Source organism: Neomonachus schauinslandi, chromosome 6 (assembly GCF_002201575.2).
Source record: "Neomonachus schauinslandi chromosome 6, ASM220157v2, whole genome shotgun sequence".
In the NCBI taxonomy this organism is placed as follows: Eukaryota; Metazoa; Chordata; class Mammalia; order Carnivora; family Phocidae; genus Neomonachus; species Neomonachus schauinslandi.
The window spans coordinates 98,457,028-98,482,689 of record NC_058408.1 but is presented as its reverse complement, the minus strand read 5'-3'; the positions used below and the strand labels follow the sequence as shown (position 1 = coordinate 98,482,689).

At 51.3% G+C, this 25,662-nt stretch overlaps 1 protein-coding gene across 3 annotated transcripts in view; it reads right to left on the bottom strand.

The window, feature by feature from the left end:
• The window catches only part of TSPAN15 (tetraspanin 15), a 49,432-nt gene that overhangs the window by 9,167 nt on the left and 14,603 nt on the right, over positions 1-25,662 (bottom strand). Inside the window, exons 1-4 of one of the 3 annotated variants that reach the window (XM_021699802.2) lie at positions 18,123-18,250; positions 13,519-13,704; positions 12,203-12,277; positions 2,181-2,276 (exon numbers count right to left, since the gene is read on the bottom strand). In XM_021699802.2, the coding sequence (XP_021555477.1) occupies positions 2,181-2,276; positions 12,203-12,277; positions 13,519-13,704; positions 18,123-18,218 (453 nt within the window). In that variant the 5' untranslated portion in view covers positions 18,219-18,250. Of the gene's footprint in view, positions 1-2,180; positions 2,277-12,202; positions 12,278-13,518; positions 13,705-18,122; positions 18,251-25,662 lie in introns of those variants that run through there. The other 2 variants (XM_044916482.1, XM_044916483.1) reach the window with 2 other exon arrangements.

Genomic DNA, 25,662 nt, shown 5'->3' with positions numbered 1-25,662 from the left:
CACGGGCTCAGGACCCAAGGGGTGGCAAGGCGGCCTCATTTTCCCCTTAGCTTAGCTGCTCCCCGCATCTCCCCCTACACTGGTGCCGGCGCCCAGGGAAGTAGTGATTCCCCTGAGGGGCTGACGTGTGCCAGGCGTGGTGGCTCACACCCGCGTGACAAGGGTGAGCCAAAGCCACACAGCCGCGGGGGACAGGGACAGGCTCCGTTGGGGAGTCAGGGAGTCACCACTACGTGGGAAGGTCAGTGGGGTGGCGTTGTGTGCCAGGGGCGTGGGAAAAGAGGAGAAGGGGGTTGGAGGGGGCAGCTGTACTTTGGGAGGTCAGGAGAGGCCCCTCTGAAGAGATGACATTTAATCTGAAACATGAACAGCAGGAAAAAGCCAGTCAACAGTGCGTAGGCCCCGTGCAGGATGAGTGAGGTGTAGGTGGGTTGCAGGTACGGAGGCCCGTGTGTCCGGAGCAGGGCGAGCAAGAGGGGAGGGACGAGGTGCAGAGGCCGGCCCAGGCCACACCACGCAAAGCCTGGTTAGCCAGGGTAAGTAGGGGGCTGGGATCATACTCGGAGCGATGGCGAGTGCCCGGAAGTTTAACTAGGGGACTGACAGGGTCAGAGGTCCCTGCAAAAACACAAAGCAGACACCCTTCCAGAGTCCCCACAGAGGCCTTCCGGCTGTCAGCTCTCAGGACCTGGCAGTGCCTCCCCAGGGTGCCGCTCAAAGGGCATTTGCTTTGAGTTCAAGAGTCCAAGAGACTAGAGTTCAAATCCTCATACTACCATTCCTAGCTGTGTGACTTTGGGCAAGTTGACCAGCCTCTCTGGGCCTCAGATCCTCATGTGCCAAGCAGGAAGAGCCATGCTGGCTTTGCACAGCTGAGCTGAGGATTACAAAGTCAGGCCGTGCATGAAGCACTCAGCCTGGGAGAAATGAAATCCCCAAGCCAGGGGAACGCTGGTTCCAATAAAAACATCACACTTCACCCGACAGCCGGAGCTGGCCGACACACCCCTGGCAGAGGGGCCTCCCGGAGGCTGCACCTGTTGTGACTACAGCGAAGGCCTGAGCCAAGGGAGTGGCCACCGCGGGTGGCCGTGGGCGCGGGGAGATCTGGTTCTCGCTGAGGGCCATCCCCGGGAACCAGGCCCGCTGAAGCCCCCTAGACCGTGTCCCAGGAAGCTGCCAGGGCTGAGTCTCGCCGAGGAGAACATGGCGGCAGTACTCGCCACAGGCAAGAGGAAGGGGCCACCCACACTCCCCTGCTGCCGATGAGAACCTGAGGCTCAGAACTAAGTGAGACTGATGTGCAGAAGCCACCAAGGGCAGTGCTGGCTGCCACTGCTGTTATTATAACACCAGCAGACGTGGGTGGACCTTGGGGGGAAGGGGCAGTATCCCCCAAAGATTATCATTGCATTCAAAGAAGGGTTACAGGGGCGCCTGGGTGGCTCACTCGTTAAGTGTCTGCCTTCAGCTCGGGTCATGATCCCAGGGTCCTGGGATCGAGCCTCACATCGGGCTCTCTGCTCGGCAGGAAGCCTGCTTCTCCCTCTCCCACTCCCCCTGCTTGTGTTCCCTCTTTCACTGTGTCTCTCTCTGTCAAATAAATAAATAAAATCTTAAAAAACAACAACAAAGAAGTTACAGAGGAAAAGGAGAAGTCGTGTTCCCCAGTGCAGGGGGAAGTGGAATCAGGGAAGAGTGCTCTCTACCTCAGGGCTGTCCCTGATTTGCCAGGAGTGAGCTCCCCGCCCCTGAAGGGACTCGGCAGAAAGGTCTCTGAACTGGGCAGCTAGGAGGTCTGTCTCCCACCTCAAGGAAGGAGGACCTTTGCCCATTGGAGAAGGGCACCCTGGGACCCTGCAAGGAGGCTCGCAGCTATAGCTGACCTGATTCTTTTTTTTTTTTTTTTTTTGATGGGGGGATATCTACGTAACTCAAGAGAGGGAGAGTAAGGACATTCTGGGCCAGGCATGTGGGCAGAGGACTGGTTGAGAAGGTCAGGCCCCCACCCTCGGTGCCCATCCACGGCCCCGTCACTGTCTCGCAGCTTGGCCAGCACCAGGTTTGGGAATGGATAAGCCACTGCTCTCTCGCCCCCACCCTTGCCCTCTTGAGCAAGGTCCTGAGCCAGAGGCAAAGGGCATGGCAGGCACATCTCTGACCCAGAGCGCCTGGCTCACCTCCTTCTGAACAAAGTCCATGATGTTTTTGAAGTCCAGATCGTCATAGTAGTTCTTGATTCCTCTTCGAATGTTGTCATTCAGAAAGTCGATGGTCTATTTAGATGGAGACATTACAAAAGAAACAGACAACCCTCCACCCCCTCAAAGTCCAATCCAAGAGCTCCCAGAACTCGGGACTGGAACAGAAAGCCCACAAGCCCAAGTAGCCCCCACCCCGCCTGCACCACCTCCCTGCCCACACCTCTTTGCATCCCGGTGCCCATCTGTTGCCTGTGTCCCTTTGCCATGTCTGAGCAGGAGTGATTCACCCCCTTTCCTATACAGATCAGAGAGCCCAGGCCCCAGGAGATGGGACCCTGTCTGGGGAAGCAGCCACGCTGGGCTGGGACTTGGCTGGCCCAGGTCCCGGTCTGGTGCCCTTTCCACTGCCCAAAGACAGGCCTGAGCTGAGTCTTTGTCCTCCAGGCCTCCTCTCCACTCTTCTCTGCTATCCAAGCTCTCGTGTTATGGGTAAGGAAACTGAGGCCCAGAGAGGGGGCCTGGCTCTCCTGGGGCACAGAGCAGGCTGGTTAGGGCTCTGGCCAGGACTGGAAATCAGCTCTCCTGACTTCCCCAGTGGGCCACTCTTCATCGCTGCAGGGCTCTGGGCTGAACGACAGGGCCCACCTCCTGGCTCGGGCGGGGACGATCCCCACGGGGAGTAACGCTGGCACATCGCCCTCTCCCGGTCACGCTGGGCCTTCTGGATCAACAGCCCGGCTGTTGTGCTGAAATCCAGGAGCACAAAAGGCCCCACAGTGGGAAGGGGTGGGGGCGGGAGTGTGGGCTGCCCAACCCCACGCTCCTAGCGACAATCAGGGCTTTCAGCGCAGGGAGGCCCGCAGATCACCAGAGATTGAGCTGGCACAAAGGGGGCATTCTTGGCTCTGGAACCAGACGATCCCCGGGGGAGGCGCCTGCGGGCGCCACTGGGAAAACAGGGACCTGGGTTCCAGGCCTGGTCCTGCCACTGCAGGCCCCATCATAGCTACCTCCCCTCTCTGAGCCTCGGTTTCCCACTTGTGAGCCAAACCCGCAGGCCTATCTTTGAGATAACTACCAGCTCTGAGGGTCAGAGACAAGGCTGAGAGGGGCCACCAAGCCTCGTGGTCAAGAACAGTTCCAGCAGCCACCCGGGCCTAGACACCTCATTTAGCTGCCAAGCCTCCACTTCCTTACCTGCCAAATGGGAACATAACCTCTGCCTTGGAGAGATTTGAGTTTAGATAAACTAAAGCTACAAATGTGCTTAGCAAGGGGCCAGGCACATGGTAGGCCATGGTATTATTATAGATCTTTCTCTCCTTTTCCTGGAGACATATACCCTACAGGACTGCTTCATACCCATCACATCATCGGTGAAAAATGGCTAATCCCAAGGGAAACCGAGGCCTCAAGTCTTGTCCAAAAGGCCTCCTGAGGTGGAAGCAGCCTCCCAAGCAAGAGCCAGCCCCTAGCCTCGGACCCCTCACAAACACCCTGCAGCCTGGAGAGGCGATCTGACCACTGGTTGCTGGCAGAGAGATGCCAGGACTCCCCCAGGGTTGGAGATGGGGGGCCAGGGGATGAGAGCAAGAGGTCCCGGGAAAGGTCAGCAGAGGGGATGCCCAGTGGCCCGGTGGGGAAAGGCTCTCCTTCCCTCTTCAGTAAGCGGCTCTGACCTTTCTCCCCAAACCAACTCAGTCTCTGGGTACTTTCCAAACATGCTGACTCCAAAAAGGCCTCTGCGAAAATCAGGCCTCCCATCTGGTAAGCTGAGCTGGGTCCCTACAGGGAAGGGGGGCCCCTCTGGAGGCCCCTCTGAATGGGCAGGAGGAACAGATGGCCTCAGGCTCCATGGACAGCAGCTGCCCCAGCTCCCTCAGGGACCTCTTTGGATCAGGCTTGCTCTTGTGCTCTCCTGCATGTGTGTGTGTGTGTGTGTGTGTGTGTGTGTATGTGCGCGCGCGTGTATATACCAGAGATATGAGGATACTTAGGTGGTCCTGGTGCCGTGATGGGGCTGGGGATGGATGAGAAACTCCAGTGAGACAAGCAGGCTGCCCAGCTCATGAATTTAACTGCGAAGTGCTCAGCTATGTTCAGCTACATTCTACGACTGGGGGAGCCACTCAGAGGATGTGCCTTGTGGGGCACAGCAGGGATCCTCTGCCCCTCAGAGACCAAACCCCCAGTGCCATCCCCGCCCTGCTCAAAACCAGCTCACACCAGCAGGGCCAGCTCCAACTAGGGTGAGAAAACCACCTTTCCTCGCCAGGCTGGCATGGCCTCACAGGGGCCACATGGCCTGGCTAAACTAAGCAAAGCATAAGCAAACATCAAAGGCCACAGGATTTTCAGAGCCCATTGTTTAAACCACCAGAGGCAAGCTGCAAAGAACCGTCCTTTCTAGTTCTTTCTTTTAAATCTAATTTTAAAGCTCTCCAAAGCCTCTGCCGCACAGCTTCCAGCAGAGGGACTTGGTGTTTTTAAGTGAATGAGGCATCAAGGGGTTGGGGCATATGGCAGCCCCTCCCCCAGGCCTGGAGGCTGAGGAGCAGGGGGAGGAGGGAGGAGTGGAAGGGTGGCCGGGGAGCCTCCCTCCTGGCCTCCAGGGATGGCGCTTCCGTGGCTCTCTCCCTGAGACCCAAGGCTGCAGAGGCCCCGCTGACACCAATACCAGCCCGGTTCTCACAATGTGGAGGGGGTGCTCAGCCTAGAACATCCTTCCTTCCCTTGCACGTGGGCCGAGCCCGCATCTCTGGGCTTCCCTCAGTGCCCCAGACTGTGGGGACGCGTCCTCTCGCCTCCAGTACTGAAATAGGCTCAGTCGAACAACCAAAGCCTGAAGAGAACCCAGGGAGCAAGAAGAAAGGAGGAGAGAGGGCTACAAGGTTCTTTGGAACATTTGCCAGATGCTTCCACCAACCAGGCCGGAAGTCACAGGTCTGATCCGGGGTGGGGGTGGGGGAGAGGGAGAGGAGGTCCTGCTTCAGCTTCGCAGGGACTTGGGGCTCCAGTTGTCAGTCGCACACGTTGTCCACAGTGCGGCACAGCAGCTGGGAGAGTCTGGCCAGGTCTCAGTGCAGAATCTCCTCTACTTTGCTCCGGGTGGGCAGGATATATGTGTGTCCACGTGCTCCGTCAAGCAGGCCACAGTGTCATCTCCTTTCTCCCTACCCCTGGCTTCAAGGGCATGTCCAGAACCGGCTAGTGCTGGTGTCATGATAAAACAAACAGGCCGGATGCTGTTCCGTGGCCTGGTGTTGGGTATGACCAGCATCCTCTGATTAAGGCCAGGAAAGAGGCCACTCTTCACCTGCCTTGGCAGTGGAGGGAAGGTAGAGGCCAGGAGGCCTGGGCTGGGGGTACAGACATACAGCTACCTCCCGGCACCCTCTGGGTCTCCCGCTCGGCTCTGCCTGACTGGGGATACATGGGCAGGTGCTGCCCTCTTCCAACACCCCTGCACCCTCAAGAGAGGCCCCAGAACAAGCTGGAGTACTGGTAGGTCAAGGTGAGACCCAGACAGTTGTGGCGGTCACTAGGTTCTTCTCGCACAGGCTGGGGTCAGGACACTGCATTTCTGATGCCCAGGCCCTTGGAGCTCTGTGCCCAGCTTCCCAGTGCACAGCTGCTAGACTCTGTACAACAGAGAAGCCACTTGAGTCTGACCGTCAGGTCGTGCCCGATAGTGGAAACCCCGCCCAGAGTCAGGGATGGAGAGTCTTGTCTTTATACCCAGGTGTTCTGTTGATGTCTTGCTGCCAGCGGTGGCCATGGCCTGTGCCCCTTCCCGAGAACCGGGCGTGAGGTCATTAGCCTAATTTGTTCTCATCTGGCACCACGAGTGGATTCTTAGATTTAACAGGTAGCCTGTGGAGCCAGACTGTTATAGTAGGGCTCAGAGAAATGTTTCTTCTCCTCTTGGTGAGGAGAAAGTAGAACTGGGGACTCACCTCCTCCTGCAGCTGACCTTCATTGCTCCCCACCTTTTCTCTCCACCTTACGCTGCCCCTTCCTGCTGCCGTCAACAGCCATCCTCAGCACTGGCCAGTCTCGTATTTTACATTAGAGTTAGAAGGGACATTATTTTTCTGTATATGGTATTTTCCCCCATGATTATAAGAAAGAGAAAATTTGGGAGCCAGGGAAAAAATATCAAGGAGAAAATAAGAATCACCCTAGCCCCACCTCTCAGAGGAATTAAGAGTTAATATGAGAATATTTCTATTTTTTTCCAGGTTTTTCAGGCCTATTTTTTTTTCATGGTAGAGATCTTACTGCATTTATAGTTTTATATCTCACTTTTCATTTATTTTGAATTATGTATCACAGGCATATGAGAACATGGCTCATGATGAGCCTCTGAAGAGCCGAGAGCCCTGATGGTGAGGGTCCTTCCTGGGCTGCACACAGAGATCCTCCCCTGACAGGACCCTGTAACGGGACTCCCCATCCAATCCTCAGGCTTTGGGGATAATGAGATAATGAGAAGCTCTCAGCCCTGACCTCAGCCCATGGCATCCTCAGCTGTGAGGACAAGAGAGCTCAGACCCCCGGCTGGACGAAGGAGCGGTTGGTGTCATGGCCGCTACTGACCTACGGGGGACTGGAAAATGACAAATCAGCCCGCCTTTGTGAGAGCATGCTGGAAACCAGAACTGCTGCTCATTTAGGGGATTGTTTACTAAAACAATCGATGCTGCTGACCACAACCTGGACCTGAGCTCTAGCTAGGAAAGCACTAATCCAAAACCTCTGGAAAGCCACAGGCTGGCTGGGAGCCCAATGACTGCACAGAAACGCATCCCCATGGACAAATGGAACAGACACCTCTCCCCCCTCAGGCTGCGGAGACATGAACCAATACCCTGATCTTCCAGCTCAGAGAGGATGGCCTGAAAGACAGAAAAGGGGAAAAGGGAGGAGCAAGTAGTGACACTAGATTGAAAAGACAACTATGGGGCAAAGAAAAAGGGAAATAAAAGAATATTTTGAGACCAACGAAAATGGAAACACAACATACCAAACTTCGGGGATGCAGCAAAAGCAAAAGCAAAAAGCTTAGTTCTCAGAAGGAAGTTTATAGCGGTAAACATCTACCTTAATAAAAAAAAGAGAAAGACCTCGAATGAAAAATCTCACTTTACACCTCAAGAAAGCAGACAGAGAAGAGCGAACTAAGTCCAAAGTTAGTAGAGGGAAGGGAATAACAAAAATCTGAGAAGAAATAAATGAAGTAGAGACTAGAAAGACAATAGAAAATATCTACAAAATTAAGAGTAGATTTTTTTAAAAGATAAATAAAACTAACAACCTCTAGCTAGACTAGGAAAAAAAGAGACAATTCCAATAAATAAAAGCAGATATGAAAGAGGAGACATCACAACTGATAACACAGAAATACAGAGGATCATAAAAGACTACGATGAACAATTATCCACCACCAAACTGGGTAACCGGAAAGAAATGGATAAATTCCTAGAAACATACAACCTACCAAAGCTGAGTCATGACGAAATAGAAAATCTGAACAGACCAATAACAGGTCAGGAACTAATAAACTAGTAAAACTCTAGGACCAGATGGCTTCACTGATGAATTCTACCAAATACTTAAGGAGCAATTAATACTAATCTTTTTCAAATTCTTCCAAGATATTGAAGAGGAGGAAACGCTTCCAAAATCATTACGAGGCCAGCACTCCTCTGACACCAAAGCCAGATGAAGACACTACAGGAAAAGAAAATTATAGGCCAGTATCTCTGATGAACATAGCTGTAAAAATCCTCAACAAAAGATTAGCAAACCAAATTCAATAGCACATTAAAAGGATCATAGCCATGATTGAGTGGGATTTACCCCTGGGATGTAAGGATGGTTCAACAGCTGCAAATCAATCAGTGTGATACACCACAATAACAATGAAGGATAAAAATCATATGGTCATTTCCATAGATGCAGAAAAAGCATTTGACAAAATGTGATACCCTTTTCTGACAAAAATGCTCAACAAATCAGGTATAGCAAGAATGCACCTCAACATAACAAAGGCCATACATAATAAACCTGCAGGTGACATCATACTCAATGGTGAAAAAGTGAAACCTTTCCTTTAAGAGCAGGAAGAGAAAAGTGTCCACTCTCATTACTTCTATTCAGCTGGTCCTGGAAGTCCTCAGCCAGAGCAAGGAACTTAGGCAAGAAAAAGAAATAAAAGTCATCCAAATCAGAAAGGAAGTAAAATTTTCTGTTTGTACACATGATCTTATATATAGAAATCTTAAAGACCCCAGGGGTGCCTGGGTGGTTCAGTCGGTTGAGCATCAGACTCTTGATCTCAGCTCAGGTCTTGATCTCAGGGTCGTGAATTCAAGCCCCACGTCAGGCTCCATGCTGGGCATGGACCCTACTTTAAAAAAAAAAAAAAAGAAAAGAAATCTTAAAGATTCCAGCAAAAATCCGTTAAAACCAATAAACAAATTCAGTAAAGTTGTAGAATACAAGAATCATGCTACAAAAATCAGTTGCATTTCTATACACTAACAATGAACTATTCAAAAAATAAATTAACAAACCCATTTACAATAGCATCAGATAGAATAAATTATTTAGGGATAAGTTTAACCAAAGAAGTGAAAGAGCTATATACTGAAAACCACAAAACACTGATGAAAGAAATTGAAGACAACACAAATAAAGGGAAAGATATCCCTTGTTCACGGACTGGAAGACTTAATATTACTGAACTATTCATACTACCCAAAGTGATCTACAGACTTAATGCAATACCTATCAAAATTCCAAAAGCATTTTTTTCACTGAAATAGAAAAAAAAGTCTTAAAATTTGTGTAGAAACACAAAATGACCCCAAAAAGCTAAAGCAATCTTGTGCACAAAAAGCAAAGCTGGAGGAATCATACTTTCTGATTTCAAACTATATTATAAAGCTACAGTTATCAAAATAGTATGGTACTGACCCAAAAAACCCACACATATAGATCAGTAGAATAGGATAAAGAGCCTAGAAATAAAGCCGGTCATACCCACTAATTTTCTATAAAAATGCCAAAAATACACAATGGGAAAAGGATAATCTCTTAAATGGTGCTAGGAAAACTGGATCTCCACATGCCCAAAGAAAAAATTGGACCATTATCTTACATCATACACAAAAATCAACTCAAAATGGATAAAAGACTTAAAGATAAGACCTGAAATTATAAAACTCTTAAAGCATAGGGGGAGAAATCCCAGACTTTGGTCATGGCAATGATTTTTTGATCTGACACCAAAAGCACAGTTAACAAAGGCAAAAATCAACAAGTGGGACCACATCACACTAAAAAATTTCTTCACAGCAAAGGAAAGAAACAAAAAAAATGAAAAGGCAACCTACAGAATGAGAAAATATTTGTAAGCCATATATCTTTTAAGAAGTTAATATCCAAAATGTATAAGGAAACCTTATAACTGAATGACAACAACAAATGATCTGATTAAAAATGGGCAGAGGAACTAAATAGATAGTTTTCCAAAGGAGACATCCAGATGGCCAACAGTTACATGAAAAGATGCTCAACATCACTCATCATCAGGGAGATGCAAATCAAAACCACAATGAGATATCACCTAATGCCTATTTGAATGGCTATTACCAAAAAGACAAGAGATAACAAATACTAGTGGGGAGAAAAGGAAACCTTTGTACGCGGTTGGTGGGGATATAAATTAGTACAACCAGTATGGAAAACACTACGAAAGTTCCTCCAAAATTTCAAAATAGAACTATACCATATGAACCAGTAATCCCGCTTGTGGGAATATATCCAAAGGATATGCTGTAGCATTATTCACCATAGCCAAGATATGGGAACAACCTAAGTGTCTATTGACAGATGAATGGATAAGGAAATATACTTATTTATTTAACATATTTATATATTTTTATTTTTATATTGTATATATATCCATTGCATACACACACGATGGAATATTATTTAGCCATAAACAAAGAAGGAAATCCTGCCATTTGTGACAACAAGGATGGACCTTGAGGGCATTATGCTGAGTGAAATAAGCCAGACAGAGAAAGACAAATACTGCAGGGTATCACTTGTATGTGGAACCTAAAAAAGAAAAAGGAAGTCAAACCCATACAATCAGAGAGTAGAGTGGTGGCTACCAGGGGTTAGGGATAGGAAATAAGGAGATGCTGGCCAAGGATACAAACTCGCAGTTATACGGTGAATAAGTTCTGAGGATCTACTGTATGGCATTGTGACTCTAGCTAATAACACTGTATTGTGTACTTGAAATTTGCTGAGAATAGATCTGGAGCATTCTCACTAAAAGAAAAGTTCCTGTGTGAGGTGATGGATGTGTTATTTAACTTGATTGTGGTAATCATTTTACAATGTACATGTAAATCGAATCATCATATTGTACATGTGCATGTAAATATGTTGCCATTTTACTTGTCAATTACACCTCTATAAAGCTGGGGGGAAGGAAAAAAGAACTGAAACCGAAGAGCTGACTCTGTCTTGCTGTGTGCTGTGGGGAGGGCCTCCTAACCTCTCTGTGCCTCACTGGCTCCATTGATTTGATGGGAATCTCTCTACCCCTCTCCTGCAGTTCCTAAAATGGGAAGAAGACCCCTGGATTCCAGGGGTGTAGACAAGCCTAAGTTTAAGGGGCTCCTCTGCTCCCCCTGCCGGGCCGGGATCCAGCTGCACCCATGAGGAGTTTGGCAGGGGTCAAACACCAGGTCATTGGAGGGCTCTGTACACCCCTGTGTCTGGGATAGCGACGGCCGCCCTGGGCGCAACCTCTGACAAGAGAGAAAATGGGGCCACAGCCCTCAAGCACCTGCTCAGCAGCAGTGTCCGAGAGCACCAGGAACCGAGCTGTCTGGGTGGGGTGGGGTGGTGGCAGACCAAAGAGAACTTACTCAAACTCACTCTGCTCCCCAAGTCCCACCTCCAACACCAAAGCTGGGATGAAGGCAAAGGAATGACATTATGGGAGAAATGACAGAGCCTTGGGTTGGAAGTCAACCCCACACAGCCACTAGGTTCTTCGTGGGACCTTGGACAAGTCACTTCTCTTCTCCGGGGTTCGGGACAGAGGAGCTGATAGGTAACGAAGGTCCACTGGGGGCCATAACCACGCCGGGTCCCTCACATGCATTCTGTCATCAAATCCTCACCCAAAACCCAGTGAGCTAGGATTCATAATCCCCTGGGAGCCTGAGGATCTGAGAGGCTAAATGACTTGCCCAAGGTCACACAGCCAGTATGAGGCGCACACATCCTGCAATAGAAGGATTGGAGACTAGAAGCCCTGAGAACCTCGCCAGCTCAAAGGGGCCCTGATTCTGCCAACTCTTCCAGGGCCAAGATGTCATCCCCTCCTTCCTAGACAACAGCCTCCAACTGGCCCCTCCACAGCCCCCCTGACTCCCTACTGTCCATTCTCCACTCAACAGCGAGTAAACTGTAAATCAGATCATATCACTTTTCTGCAAAACTCTCCAAAGGCTTCCTACTACCTTTAGAAAAAATTCTGAGCCCCCAAACCATGGCCTATGAAAACCTACGAGATCTGCCCTGGTGGCCCATCCAGCTTTGCCTTCTGTCCCTCCCCATCACTCACCCACTTCAGCCCAGTGGCCTGCATGCTGGCCCACAGACCTGCCAAGCTCCTTTCTGCCTCAGTGGTTCCCTCTGCCTGGACCTCCGTTTCCCCTGCCCCTCACCTGGTAGGTTCCTTTTCATTCTTTCATCATTCCCTCATCCACCCCAGGCAGTCACCTGCCACCTGTTCTGTGTTCTTGTTCTCTGGTCTACTTGTTCAGTGCCCATCTCCCCAGCAGAATGGACGTTCCGCAGGAATTATCTACCCTGCTCTCCGCACACCCCTAGTTTATAGCCCAAGGCACACACAGTGGGTGCTCAGCATACACATGTGGCTGACACCTGCGTCAGAGGCCCACCTGGTTCCGGAAGATCAAGGCCACCACGCCACCGATGAGCTCAATTATGAGGCAAATCCCAAGGATGTACATAAACTGAAAAACAAAATTCAGAGATTCACCTAGAGGGGCAAGCGAAGCACCATTTGCTCTGAGGTCAAGTCTGCTGGAGCTCTTATTGGCTCCTGGGCCTTTTGCTCCTTCTTCCCTTGAGGACACAGGATGTGGACCGATATTCCCCGGGAAAACCCATCTCTGGAGCCAATCAGTGGTCAGGAAGGGTGACTCAGCTGTCCAGGCCAGATCGCTATTGAGGTTCGTCTCAGGGGAACTCAGCAGAGTCTGGGTGGAAAAACACCCCCTCCCATCACAGCCCCGCCACGAGGACAGCTGGTCCCCACTGCAGCTGACCCAGAGGCAGGCCTGGCCTGATGGGTAGGCTAGGGTAGCACCTCCAGCTCTGCCCGCAGAGCCCCTCCAAAGCGCTTCCCAGACCCCCCAGAGTGGATGATGTGATGTCTGAGGCTTGAAGGATATATACCCCTGCCCCTGTCCCTTATCACAGGGCAGCCATTGTCCAAACTGATGCCAGCAACTTCCAGCCTCAGCCAGCACCAATACCCTGCTTGTAAGGGCTTTTAGGAGCTTCCCACGTGAGGGGTGACGTGAGGTCAAACACACATGTGGGTGCAGAGTGAATCTGCTAACCCAGCCCCCCCCCCAGCTTTGGGGAGCCATTCCTTACTTCACAGAAAGTAAGGGTGGGGTTGACCCCAGGGCAGGCACTTGGCCCAAGCAGGCCCATTGGAGTCCTGGGACTTGGGCCAGAGGTTACCAGGAGAGATTCCCCAAATCCGGAGCTATAAAGACCATTAGCCTGAGGCTGCTGGTGACTATTGCAAAGAGAGCATGAGGCCTGGGAGGCGGCAAAAGAGAGAGCGCCCAAGGGCACCATCATCTACACCCCTGGTCCCAGTGTGGGTTTGCTGATGATGTGAGCCAATGACTCACCACCAACGTTTTAGGGGTTTACTTGCTCTCATTCCAGTGTGGTTTCTCCCACTTGCAGTTGAGAGGCCAGACCAATGCAAGGTTTAAATAAGAAGAATAGGATTCAAATCAGTCTTGACATGCAAAAGTGGAAGTGGATTGGTCTCTCTTGGGCCGAGGTAAACAGGTAGGCTGATCCATGAAACCCTCTAGAAAGTCTGGTTCGAGGCAAGGACTGAAAAAAAATGGGCTGCCCAAGGGCCCCGGGGCAATCTCCTCAGCTCTCCGGGGGGCTCCAAGGACCGCCCCCCCGACCACCAGCTCAGGGGTACATGGGGCCCACTCACCGCTTGGAGAAGGCACAGGTTGTCACGGAGGGAAGCCAGCACGCCAATGAAGGAGACGATGAACATGATGACCCCCAGGAGGATGAGGATGATGGCCGGGGCCAGAAAGGCACTTTCAAGGGTCTTATATTTCTGTCGTTCCACCTCTGCATAGATTCCCACCGACAGGACCAAGGCTCCGATCAGCTGCAGCCAGAAAGCAGGGAGTGAGAGAGAAGAAAGACTGGCAGTCACTTGATTACCCTACAAAGAGTTCATCTGGGGGCTACGGTGCCTGTCACTGGGGGGCTCACCCCAGATGACCGTACATGAGGGAACCTGCTATGGGCTGAATTGTGCTCCCCCAAAGTTCAGACGCTGCACTCCTAACCCCCCCCCCCCCGCTTAGTACCTCAGAATGTGACTATATTTGGAGATAGAGCCTTCAAAGCAGTAATGAAGTTAAAAATGAGGTCATATGGGTGGGCCTTAATCCAATAGGACTGGTGTCCTTATAAGAAGAAGAGATTAGGCCACAGACACACACAGAGGGGAGAGCATGTGAGGACACAGGGAGAAGGAGGCCATCTGCACACCAAGGAGAAAGGCCTCAGGAGAAACCAACGCTGCCAGACCTTGATCTTGGCCTCCTAGCCTCCGGAGCTGTGAGGAAATAAATTTCTGTGACTGAAGCTACACGGGCTGTGGCACTTTGTTAAGGCAGCCCGAGCAAACTGGCACAGAACCCCTTTAGAGGAAAGTACCGGCGAGCCTGGGGCCCTGTGATGCCTCATACACAGGCTGGTCACCCCGGGGACATTTCCGAGCTGCTAAACGCAGCACCCTGAATGTGGAATATATAGGCAGGAGGACCATCGGGAAGGTGGAAGGTTAGCGTAGGAGGAATTTTGAGGGGATTTTTAAGTCAAATCCCTTGTTAATCAACTTTCCCAGCAGTGGAAAGATGACTGAGTCCCACTTTGTCAGGAAAAACCAGGTCACAAAGCCCTTGGAGGGCCCCTCTTGTCTCTCAGCCTCAAAGTCTCGTACTAAATTTTCAGGGAGTTTTATCAGCTGACACCACTCCCAAGCCTCAGACGAGTCTGGGGCTACACTGCCGCCCTGGGATCCCACTGCAGTGTCCTGACTGGCCCCCTTCGGCCCATTCTCCACATCAGAGTGACCAGGCAAACCCAAATCAGAGCAGGCTGGTTCTCTGTGCGCCAAGAATGAAAGCCACAACCCTAACCACAGATGACAGGCCCACACAACCTGTCTGAGCTCACCTCTCACTTCCTTCCCTCCCTCACTCGACTTTTGCAGCACTGGGCTCTTACTGCTGGCAGAACACACTCAGGGCGCCACCCCAGGGCCTTTGCACAGGCTGTTCCCACTGCCTAGAATGCTCTTCTTCCTGACATCCACATGGCTCACCCCTTCATCTCCCTTTGGTCTTTTGCTCAGTTGTCAGCTGCCTTATGAGGCCTTCCCGGGACCATCTTATTTAAAAGTAGAAAATCCTTCCCCCTGAAACTCCCGATCACATTTCCCATTTCATTTTTCTCCTCTGCCCTAACCAGTATTTAACAAGCAGCTTTCTTCTTTTACTTTGTAATTGTTTGTCTTCCCCAAGAGACTCTAAGCTCCATGTCAGCAGGGATTTTCCAACTGTTTGGGGCATCCCCAGCACCATGACAGTTCCTGACATTTAGGAAGTACAGTTGGTGCTTACAATCAATGTGTACTGAATGGATGCGTGCCGGACTTCCCTTGGGCTTGAGTCTGACGCTGTGTACCCCGTCTCCTGCTTGTCCAAGGATTCTGAGTTTCCGGGCCACACCTTCCTGAGGGCAAGGACACATTGCCAGATATGGTGGAGAAGGTGGCGTGGGACAGTAACGAGAGCCACGGCACAGCCAGCTAAGGTCCGAGGAAAGGAAGTGAGGAGTAATACCAACAGGATGTTGGTGAGATACCCTAGAGTCAACAGCCAGAAAACTAAGGAGTCCACCTCTCCAGTTCCTCACTGGCCTTAAATTGGCTCTAATGTGCCCTCAAAATAGATCCCCTTGACTTCCTCTGAAGAGTACTAAGACCGCCCTGGGTAAAGGGAAGTGCCTGCTTTCTCCAAAGCTTTGACAAGTGGCCAGGATGCCAAAAGTCAAACAGAATGAGCTTACTTAGGAACATGGGATAACAGAGGATGGCCAGGAAGCTGTCGCCCCGGGACAAGTTGACCATATCAGGAAAACCGTGCACGAAATGATGTCATCAAAAGTACCCACTTGGGTGAATGTTTAAATTTATAAGGCAGAACACACACACACACACACACACACACACACACGAAACTTTCTACAAGACAATGATGATCCCAGGAAGTAAAATCTACCTTTGACAGAGCAAGATCAGCCAGAGGCTATCTGGTCAGTTCATGCTCCAAAACCCAGAACAAGGTGAGATCATTGTTCAAGGCCGGCCTAAGCCCTGTGGGTCCTCTAGAACAAGAGCAAGCAGCTGTAAAAAAAAGCCCCATCTCCCCCTTCTGAATTACCGGACTTCTAAGGAATCACTCGCTCAACCCTAACCCTGAACCAGACGCTGAGCCCAGAGATCCCTCCACCCCAGAGCTGAAGATCATGGTTAAAAAAGACCCCATACGGACAGACAGACAGACAGACGTAAGCCTTGAGAGCCCAGGCAGGGACTGAATTAAATATGCAAGGACACAGCATAGGTGCAGGTGACAGAGGTGGGGTTTTATCCTCTGTCTGGATGAAAAATGTCATTCTTATGCTGTCACTGACCCAACAAGACTTAATATTTTCAGAATTGATTCCTTATACTTCTGAGAATTTTGTGTTTCCTGTTTTAAAGAAAAAAAGTCTTCCGGACAGGAGGGCCTGGGGCCCTGACATCTCTGGGTTCCCAGCCTGTGCCCCTGCCTGAGGCCATGCTTCTGGGCTAAGGTAGCCTGCTTTGGAAACCATCTCCAAAACACCAGAGTAGAACTGACCCCAGCCCTCTCCATAAAGGCATAAAGTGGCTTCTTCTATTTTTACAAGCTCCCTAGAGCCTCGGACCCACTCCAGGATGGCCTTGCCCACAGGAAACAACACTTCCTTTGATGTGCTCTCCCTCCTGGTGCAAAGCATCGCCTTCTCCTTGCTGGTCAGCCTTGCAACCTTCCCAGACCACTAAAGCCATAGGAAAAGCTCCAGTGGCGAACACAAACCCAAGCATCCCGACTCCTCCCGCACTGTGTAAACTGAGCCATCACACACCTGCTTCCCTGGTCCAGCCAGACAAGCCCCAAGGAGGCTCCCACAAAGCACAGGCTGCTTGGGCTCCTCTCTCAAGTGCTCAAGGGGCCGTGGGCATGGGGAGAGGCAGCTGTACCCTTCCCAGGAACGTTGAGATTTCCAATGATATTTACATCTCTGATGACATCAGTTTATGTTCACATTTGAGTATAAAATTAACTGTCAGGGAAGAGCATGCAATCCCATCCAGAACTCTCGGCTAACTATAGCCTTTCCACAAGGCTGCGGGCGACCACTCCAGCCCCAGCCAGAAGCAAATGGCCCATTTGTCATGCAACTTCAGCTAGACAGGGCTGGTGGTGGGGGGCGGGGGGTGGGGCACACGGCCATGCCCATCTGGGACCAAACAGGGGATGTCGCTGGCAGTCCCCAGACCAGGCCCAAAGCCCCAGGCTTTGCAAGCCCTGTGGTGTCTTCAACAGGCTGATCAGAAACCCTGTGGCCCAGCATAAACCGGCCCGAAGGATCCTGCGGAGCCCTGCAGCTTGGAACCAGCTTCCTCCTCCGCAGGGAGAGGCCCAGCTTCACACGGATGCTGGAAGCAGGAGGCCCTGGGAGGCTTTCCGGCACCTGTGTCTCCTCCTTGGGGAAGCATCTGGTCACCCGCCTGCTGGCTCATCCCCAGCTGGGGCAAGTCTCACAGCAGACCTGCGAGACCCATTTTCACCCTAAAAGGCACATACGAGGTACCTATTATGTTCCAGGCCTGGAGCTCACAGGAGTCACAAGACTAGATAGGGGTAAGACAGGGGTCAGAGAGGCTGGAAATGACCTCTACAGTCCGATGGATGGAATTCAGCGGGTCTTTGAACTGGGGATGGAGAAAAAAGTCATATCTTTACTTTTGCTAACCTCTAGCTGAAATGTTTCTGGCACAAAAAAGGTGACGATTTCCTAGTCTGTGGGAAGCAAGCTGTAGTTCCTACCACGGAGAGGTGCAGGGGAGCTGGGGATTCGAACAAAAGTGAGGGGGAGATAGGCAATGTGAGGAAATCAGGGTGGGCTTCCTGGAGATGTCAGTGTTTCCTGGAAGGTCCCAAGAACTGCTTCATTCTGGAACTACTTCATAAGGCACTCGAGGCTCCAGAGTTCTCTGCTGGGCCCCAACAAAGCACTTTCCTGAGTTTCTAGCTTCGAAAGGAGGTAGGGAGTAGCTAAACTCTAAGGCCCTAGAGAGATTCTAAATAAGAGGGGGTTGGCAGGGCCCCTGCATCTAGACCTCACGTCCGTCAGCCCTTCTGCCCCAGGCCAATCCTGCCTGTGCCTGGGCAGACAGCCAGCTCCTCCTCAGCATGTTCATACCAGCTTGTCTCCTGCGCAGAAGGAACAGCAGAGATGAGACAAGAGATGCGGGCTGGCATTCTGGGCCTCCGTTATCAGCTCAGTGCTCCCGGCCATGTCCCGTCTCCTCTTTGGGCCTCATTTGTCACCTGTAAAATAATAAAGCCCGCTGCCATTTACAGAGTGATGATGCTGCACAGCAGCCTGCAAACGCTAGACCTGCATCACCTCCCTTAATCTTCGCACCCCCTCACACGCCCAAGAAAGGACCAGTCTCACGTTCCTGGCCAGGCCCTTAGCCGAACCAAGTGATGCAAAACGTAGGGGAGGCAGTCGGGATTCCCCACTGAAGCCTGTCTGTCTGACCTGCCGCTGAGGCTTCCAGACAGGCCTTTCGAGAAGACCTGGAGAGAACTGGGTCCAAAATGTCCTGGCAAAATACAAAGGTACCCCGAGCAGAGCAGTGCTGCCCAGAGCAGGTCCTATGACAACACCAACGTCCGGTCTGGTGGCCACTTGCCACGTGCAGCTAGTCAGCTCTTGAAATGTGACTCGTGTGCCCAAGGAACTACATTTTTTATTTTATTTCACTGTGATTAATTTAAACGTGACCACAGGTAGCCAGGGGGCCACCGTGTTGGACAGCACAGCTCTAGAGGTGTCCCCCATTGGATGCTGTCCCTCACCGCTCTCCACAATGCTCCTTTCTAAAGTCACAGCAACCACCCTTATTTAGAAATCATGGGCCCTAATCATCCAGCCACTAGCTAGCAAGGGTCCCATTCATCTTCACTGACCTCATTCGGCAGAAAACAGTCTCTTTGGGAGCATGCTTTATTCCTTCTTTGTGTCTTCTTTATTATGACTTCTCTAGGAAGGGTGCTCTCCATCCCCTTCAAGCTTTTTGGGCAGAAGTGGGGAAAGGCCTCTGGAAGGCTGGAGAGCCCACCAGCTAGGTCCAGGGGTGGAAAACATGGCCTTTGGAAAACAAACCTCTAGGAAGCAAGGTGGGTACACCAGTCTGTTTTGCTTCCCCTCCTACAGTTAGAGAAGCTTGATTTCAAAGACTCCTATGCACACACACACACACCACACATTCCAGGCTATGAAAGAGCTGAGCTGGGAGGTTTGACAGCCCCAGCTATTTGACCCAGCCAGGGCAGAGAGTGGGATTTCTCATCAAGAACACCCCCCACACACACACGTACCAAGCACTGTGGGTAAGAGCTGACCCAGCTGGGACTCTCCTGAGGAAAAGTTTGGGGGCAGACAGGTGGGAAGTGGTAAAACAGACAACCGATAAAGCTATTCTGAGACAAGAGGTGGAATTACTTCCTCCTGGGAAATCAGAGAAGGCCCATTGGAGCCGAGCCCTGAAGGATGCAAGGCAGTTTGACTTCCCACCACTTTCTCTTCCACGAGTGTCGGGACCACTGGCCCAGTGTACCTGTTGGAAGAGTGAATCTGAGAAATGATCTTGCTTCAGATGCCCATAAGCAAAAGAGAAACTCAGGTGATCGCATTCCAGAACAGAGCGTTCCAAGGCCTACAGATCAGAGTGACTTGTGGTTCATCTGAAAACCAGGGAAAGAGCCAAGGGAAAAAGGAGAGTCAAGAGCAAATCACCTCCACCCAACACACTCCTCTCCCTGGTTTTCTTTTCCCTCCCTCTCTCTCTGTGTCAGAACCAAGAGAGTCAGAAGCTGCCTCCCAGGGCTGTGTTCCCATGACATCTGGGTGATTATCTTCACAGATCTCGGGCCCAGGTGGGCCCCGGCCAGGCGGGCTCATTAACAGAGGCCCATCAGCACAAGAAGCCACGGATCCCTGGAATGCATCCTGGGTGGGTGGGCCTGGCAGTGGGGGGACAGTGGACAGGTGGGCCTGGCAGTGGGGACAGGAAGTCCCCCAGCTCTGGTCACTGCAGGCAGTGCCCTAGGCCTAGGGATGGAGCTCTAGCTGAGAGGTGAGGAATGGGGAATAGAAACTGGGATCTGGGCTTGGGGCCCCTCAGGAAGAAGAGCTCTGCAGTGTGGGGCTGGGGGTGTTTCCTGCTGGTTGTGATAAACCACCACTGCTTACCCCCTTCCTCTGGCCCGGGGTGCCGTTCACCACAGCACACAGCATCCAGTGAGTGAAGGCTCTCCCGCTCAGGGCTGTGGGTTGCTGCCAGGAGCGGGGAAGGTGGCCCAGGCCTCTCCACCTCTCAGACCTTTTAAAAGGAGACACGGGCTCACAGAGTGACAAGGGGGCTTTGTCCTAGACAACGGCTTCCAGTTCAGGTCCCAGCAGCCTTTTAGAGCATGCATGTATCCACCAGGTACTGGGCCAGACATCCCCGATTCTTCTACTGGCTTGGGGCTTTTCCCAGAAACCACCCAAAGTGAAGGCAAGAACTTCAGGGACAGGGTTGGTGGGTAGGCGGGGGCCTCCTATGGTCTCACTTCTCCCCGACCCTCCGGGCTGCTGAAAGAAGTCCCCGTAAAGGAGGCAACTGCCGGGGCGCCTGGGTGGCTCAGTCGGTTAAGTGGCTGCCTTTGGCTCAGGTCATGATCCCAGAGTCCTGGGATCGAGCCCTGCATCTGGCTCCCTGCTCAGTGGGGATCCTGCTTCTCCCTCTCCCTCTCCCACTCCCCCTGCTTGTGCACTCTCTCTAATAAATAAATAAAATCTTTAAAAAAAAAAAAAAAAAGGAGGCAGCTGCCTGAACAGGAGTGGGCCGGGCAGGGAAGGGCAGCGGGAGGGGAAGGAAGAGAGGAAGGACACTCCAGCCTGGGTTCAGAGGGTGCTGAGGCCCCATGGCCAGGAGACCCCTTGCCAAGGGTCACCCGGCTGAGTAGGCCATATGTAAATTAAGGGTTGTCTCTACACTAAGTGTTTCATGTTTCTTATTTTTAACGTTAGATGTAGTTTTTTATCTAAGAAAAAAATGAGGGGCGCCTGGGTGGCTCAGTCGGTTAAGTGGCTGCCTTCGGCTCAGGTCATGATCCCGGGGTCCTGGGATCGAGCCCCGCATTGGGCTCTTCCCTGCTCAGAGGGAAGCCTGCTTCCCCCTCTCCCACTCCCTCTGCTTGTGTTCCCTCTCTCGCTGTCTCTCTCTCTGTCAGGTAAATAAACAAAATCTTTAAAAAAAAGAAAAAGAAAAAAATGAATCAAATTGCTTTTTCTATAAATGTGGCCCTTGCCTCATCCTTTCCCCCTTTGTCCCTGAACTAGAGTCGGAAGGGAGAGGGGGCAGTCAGACCACAAGGGTCAGTGCCTGGCATGTGCGGGGCCTCACAGAACATAAACTGCCTCCACTCCCAGGGTTCATGACTCCAAAGAGGTCAAAGGACAAAGGGGAAAAGGAGCAGCACCACACATTGGAAGAAGCGTTGGAGGTGAGGGGAGACTTTAATCCCAGTCTGTCACTAGCTCCCATGTGACCTTGGGCAAGCCCCTTCCCCTCTCTGGGCCTCAGTTTCCCTGCTCCAAAAGGGAGGGTGTTGGCTACAAGCCCCAAAATCCCTTCACTGCTCCAGAAGTCCATGGAAACTCATACGAGGACAGCCCCACCCAGAATCCCGGCCATCAGCAGACGGAGGGTGGCCCAAAGACGCCTCTCCTGGGATCCCCCTGCTTTCCTACCTGCTCCAGAATGTCACGCTTCAGCATGAGAAAAAACCCTACAGGGGACGGAGGTGCCCTTCCCACCCCAGCCTCCACCAAGATGCACACCCCCAGCACTGTCTCCTACAACAGCAGTGGGTAGGACGCCAACTGTTTTTTTTGGAAATACTAAAGGTGTAAGGGGCTAATACCCATCCGCCAAAACTCAGCTCAAAGCCCTCCTCCCCTGGGAAGCCTTTCTGGATCACCCCAGCTATAGGGATCTCTCTCCACTTCTGATCACCTATGAAATCAACAATGGGAAGCCCTCACCAGTATGATATTCATTGTATTAATTATGCCTGTTGAGCAAATAATTCCAGGTGTTTATTACTGACCGCGGGCAGGGCGTGATGGCAGGACCCAGCAACACACATCCCATCTTTGACCTCAACAACTTCAAAGTCTGCAAATGTGTCACTTCCACAAGTTCACAGGACATTGGGTGGCTTAGGTCCCAGACCACACTCTCCCCACAGCAGCTACATGAAAAGTGCTCAGGGCCCGAGCTGGTCCACAGTGGCCTGCTGAACCACATTGTCCCTGAAGCAGGATGCCATGCAAAAGTTTCTGGTGTTCAAGAAATGTGATTCCTCCTTCCCCAGTAGAGATACAGTACAGTTCTAACACAGACATCTTCAAATTAGAGGCCAGAAACCATTTCCCCTTTTAGAGGCACTTTGCTCCAAAGATAATTTGGGGAAAGGGGAGTCCTTGTTGTGAATTCCAAGGCAGCATTCACTGATTCAACATACATTTATTAAATCCCTATTATGTACCAGGCACTGGGCATAAAAAGATAAGATTTAGTTCCTGCCCTCAAGGAACTCGATCTGGTAAGACACACCAGCACGCCAGCAAATGCAGGAGAGTTAGGGAAACACTGGGGCAGAGTGTGCAGAGGGGCCAGAGAGGAGGAGATGCTAAATCACAGGCAAGACCGGTGAAATCTGAGAAGGCTTCCTGGAGAAGGTGATGCTTGAACGGAGTCCATTTAATGCATGGGATAGACAAGCAAAGATTTCTGAAGTGGCGAGCAGTTTGGGAAGCCCAGGAAGGTGCCAGGGGGACAGCAGGTTTGCACAGCTGGAGCCAAGCACACCTCCAGGTGACTGGAGGAGGAAGGAGGCCAGGCAGGCTCACAGAGGCCAGGCCCCCAAGGCCAGGCCTCTCAGGTTAAACAAAAACGTTCATTCATTCAACATCTCTTTACTCAGGGGACTTTTAAGCCAGTGGTTCTCAGAGTTTTTTTATCTCAGGACTCCTTTTTACTCTTAAAACATTTGGAGGACCCTAGAGCTTTTGTTTGTATGGATATCTATTAATTATTGACTACATAAGAAATTAAAACAGACATATTCTAAACATTTATTAACTCATTTAGAAATAGTAATAGATTTACATGTTAACATAAATAGCATACTTTTTATAAAATATTTTCCAAAAAAAAAAAAATGGAGTGAAAAGAGTGGTATGAGTTTTACATTTTTTAAAAAGATTTTTTTTTGAGAGAGAGAGAGCACGCATGAGCAGGACTTGGGGGGAGAGGGAGAGGGAGACTCCCAGCCGAGCAGGGAACCCGATGCGGGGCTCGTTCCCAGGACCCTGAGATCATGACCTGAGCCAAAGGCAGATGCTTAACAGGCTGAGCCAGCCAGGCGCCCCCAAACTTTACATTTTTGCAAACACCGTGTGGCTGACAGGAAGACGGCCGCAGTCTCCTAGCTGCTCCTCGCTCGGTCTACAGCCATAATCAGCCCCCTACCCAGTGCCCCGGAATACCCCCACTGAACACGCCCGAGGATGACAGTGGGGAAGGCAAGCAACATCTCAGTATCACTATAAAAAGGGTCCTCCAAATGGTTTTGACTTCAGCGACCCCTTGAAAGGGGCCCCCCCAGGGACGGCTGGAGCACACCCTGAGAGCAGCTGTTTGGGGAACGAGAGGCGGGGGGGACACAGCTATAGCTGCGAACCAAACACACAAGTCCCGTCTTTGGGGGAGTTCACATTCTAGCTGGGGACAGACAAATAAGAAAAACACAGTATGTCATGGTTATAAGTGCTATGAAGGAAATAAACAGGAAAGGCAGCTGGGGAGGCTGGGGGAGGAGACTGTCATTTTAAATGGCTTAGTCAGGGAAACTGACATTTGAGCAAAGACTTGAAGTAGCGGAGGGCTCTCTAATATCCATGCGACGTATGGACGAATGTTCAAGAGCTACCAAGACCTTGGAATGCACTCCTGTGCTCACAGAAGAGCATCTCTGGGGTGACAGAGGGGGACTGTGTAGGAGATGAGGTCAGAGGGCATCGGCGGGGGTGGGGAGGGCAAAGCAGGTCAGGTGGAGCCTGGGAAGCCACTGAGAGGACTCGGGCTTTTGCTCAGTGTGTGGGAGGCGTGCAGGTTTACAGAGGAACCTCTGACCGACCTTGATTTTCAAAAGTTACTGGGACTGACTGCTGTGCTGAGAACAGACTGGAGGTGGGGGTTGGAGGCGCAGAGGGAAAGCAGTCAGGAATCTCCTGCGGTCACCCTGATGCCAGGTGGCAGCAGCCTAGACCACGGGGGGGCATGGAGAGGGGGCGAGAAGCAAGCAGACCTGAGATATATTTTGATGTTGCAATAGGGAAATAGCTGAAATAATTTAAGCAGGGAGTCACACGCTCAGATTTGCTTTCAAAAGTTCTTTTTGCGGCGCCTGGGTGGCTTGGTCGGTGAAGCATCTGCCTTCGGATCAGGTCATGATCCTGGGGTCCTGGGATGGAGCCCCACGTTGGGCTCCCTGCTCAGCGGGGAGCCTGCTTCTCCCTCTGCCCCTCCCCCCCGCTCATGCTCTCTCGCTCTCACTCTCTCTCAAATAAATAAAATCTTAAAAAAAAAAAAAGTCCTTTCATCAAAGAGAATATTCACATAGCCCCGAAGAGTCATCCCACAGCTTATTTGTCATCAAGGGGACATGCATGTTGACAATGGAGGGGGCTGGCGGGCTGGCTTGGCACGGCCAGCAGCGGGGTGGCTGGACATCGGACGCCTCCAAATCAACATAGTATCCCGGACCTCCCGCCACAGCCCCCGTGCAGCGCTTGTACCGGAAATGTGTGGCCTGAGCTCAGTGACGAGGAAACCGAGACGCGAATCCAGAGCGCGGGCGTCTGCAGGTCACCAGCCCGAAGCTGTCAAAGGAATCACAGGCAGTGCGGATGGACTAGACTGGGGCATTCCAGAGACACGTCTCGGCCAAGCCAGTGTGTGAACCTCGAGTGCATCCTGGTTGAGTAAAAGATCCACCCCAAAGGACATCTGGGGAACAACTGGATAGGAACTGCATAGGAGATGAAGTTTTATTTTATGGAGTTTTTTTTTTCAGATGGACAATGGCAGCGCGTGGGAGAATGCCTTTTTTGGAAAGCTGAACGCTGGAGTATCTAAGGGTGAGGTCACAGTGCCTGCAGCTTTCTTTCGGCTCGGTTGCAAAGAAGTGTTGTATTGAGAGAGAGAGAAAGAAAGTGAGAGAGAGAAAGATCAGACAGAGAGAGATGTTAAGACGAGATGTTAACAACTGTTAACCAAAAGCATGCAGGCGTTCTTTAAACTCTTCTTTCAACTTTTCTGTGGGTTTAAAAAAAAATTTTTTTTTCAAGCTCATTTCCCCTCTGACAACTTGATTTTGGAACTACTGATTTGAGGCTTCTCCGGTAACCAGGTTTCTCCAGCTTGCAAGAGAGAAAGGGCCTCTCCTGCCCCACCCCAACCCTCCAGAACCAGGGAACCCAAGACTTCGTCCCACATATCCGTGGGCACACAGACGTCCCGAAAACCTGCTCGTACACACTGGCTATTTGCAGAGCATCCACGATCTAGCAACACCAGGCCATGTGGGCAGCCAGCCCTGGCTTGTGCAGCTCCCCT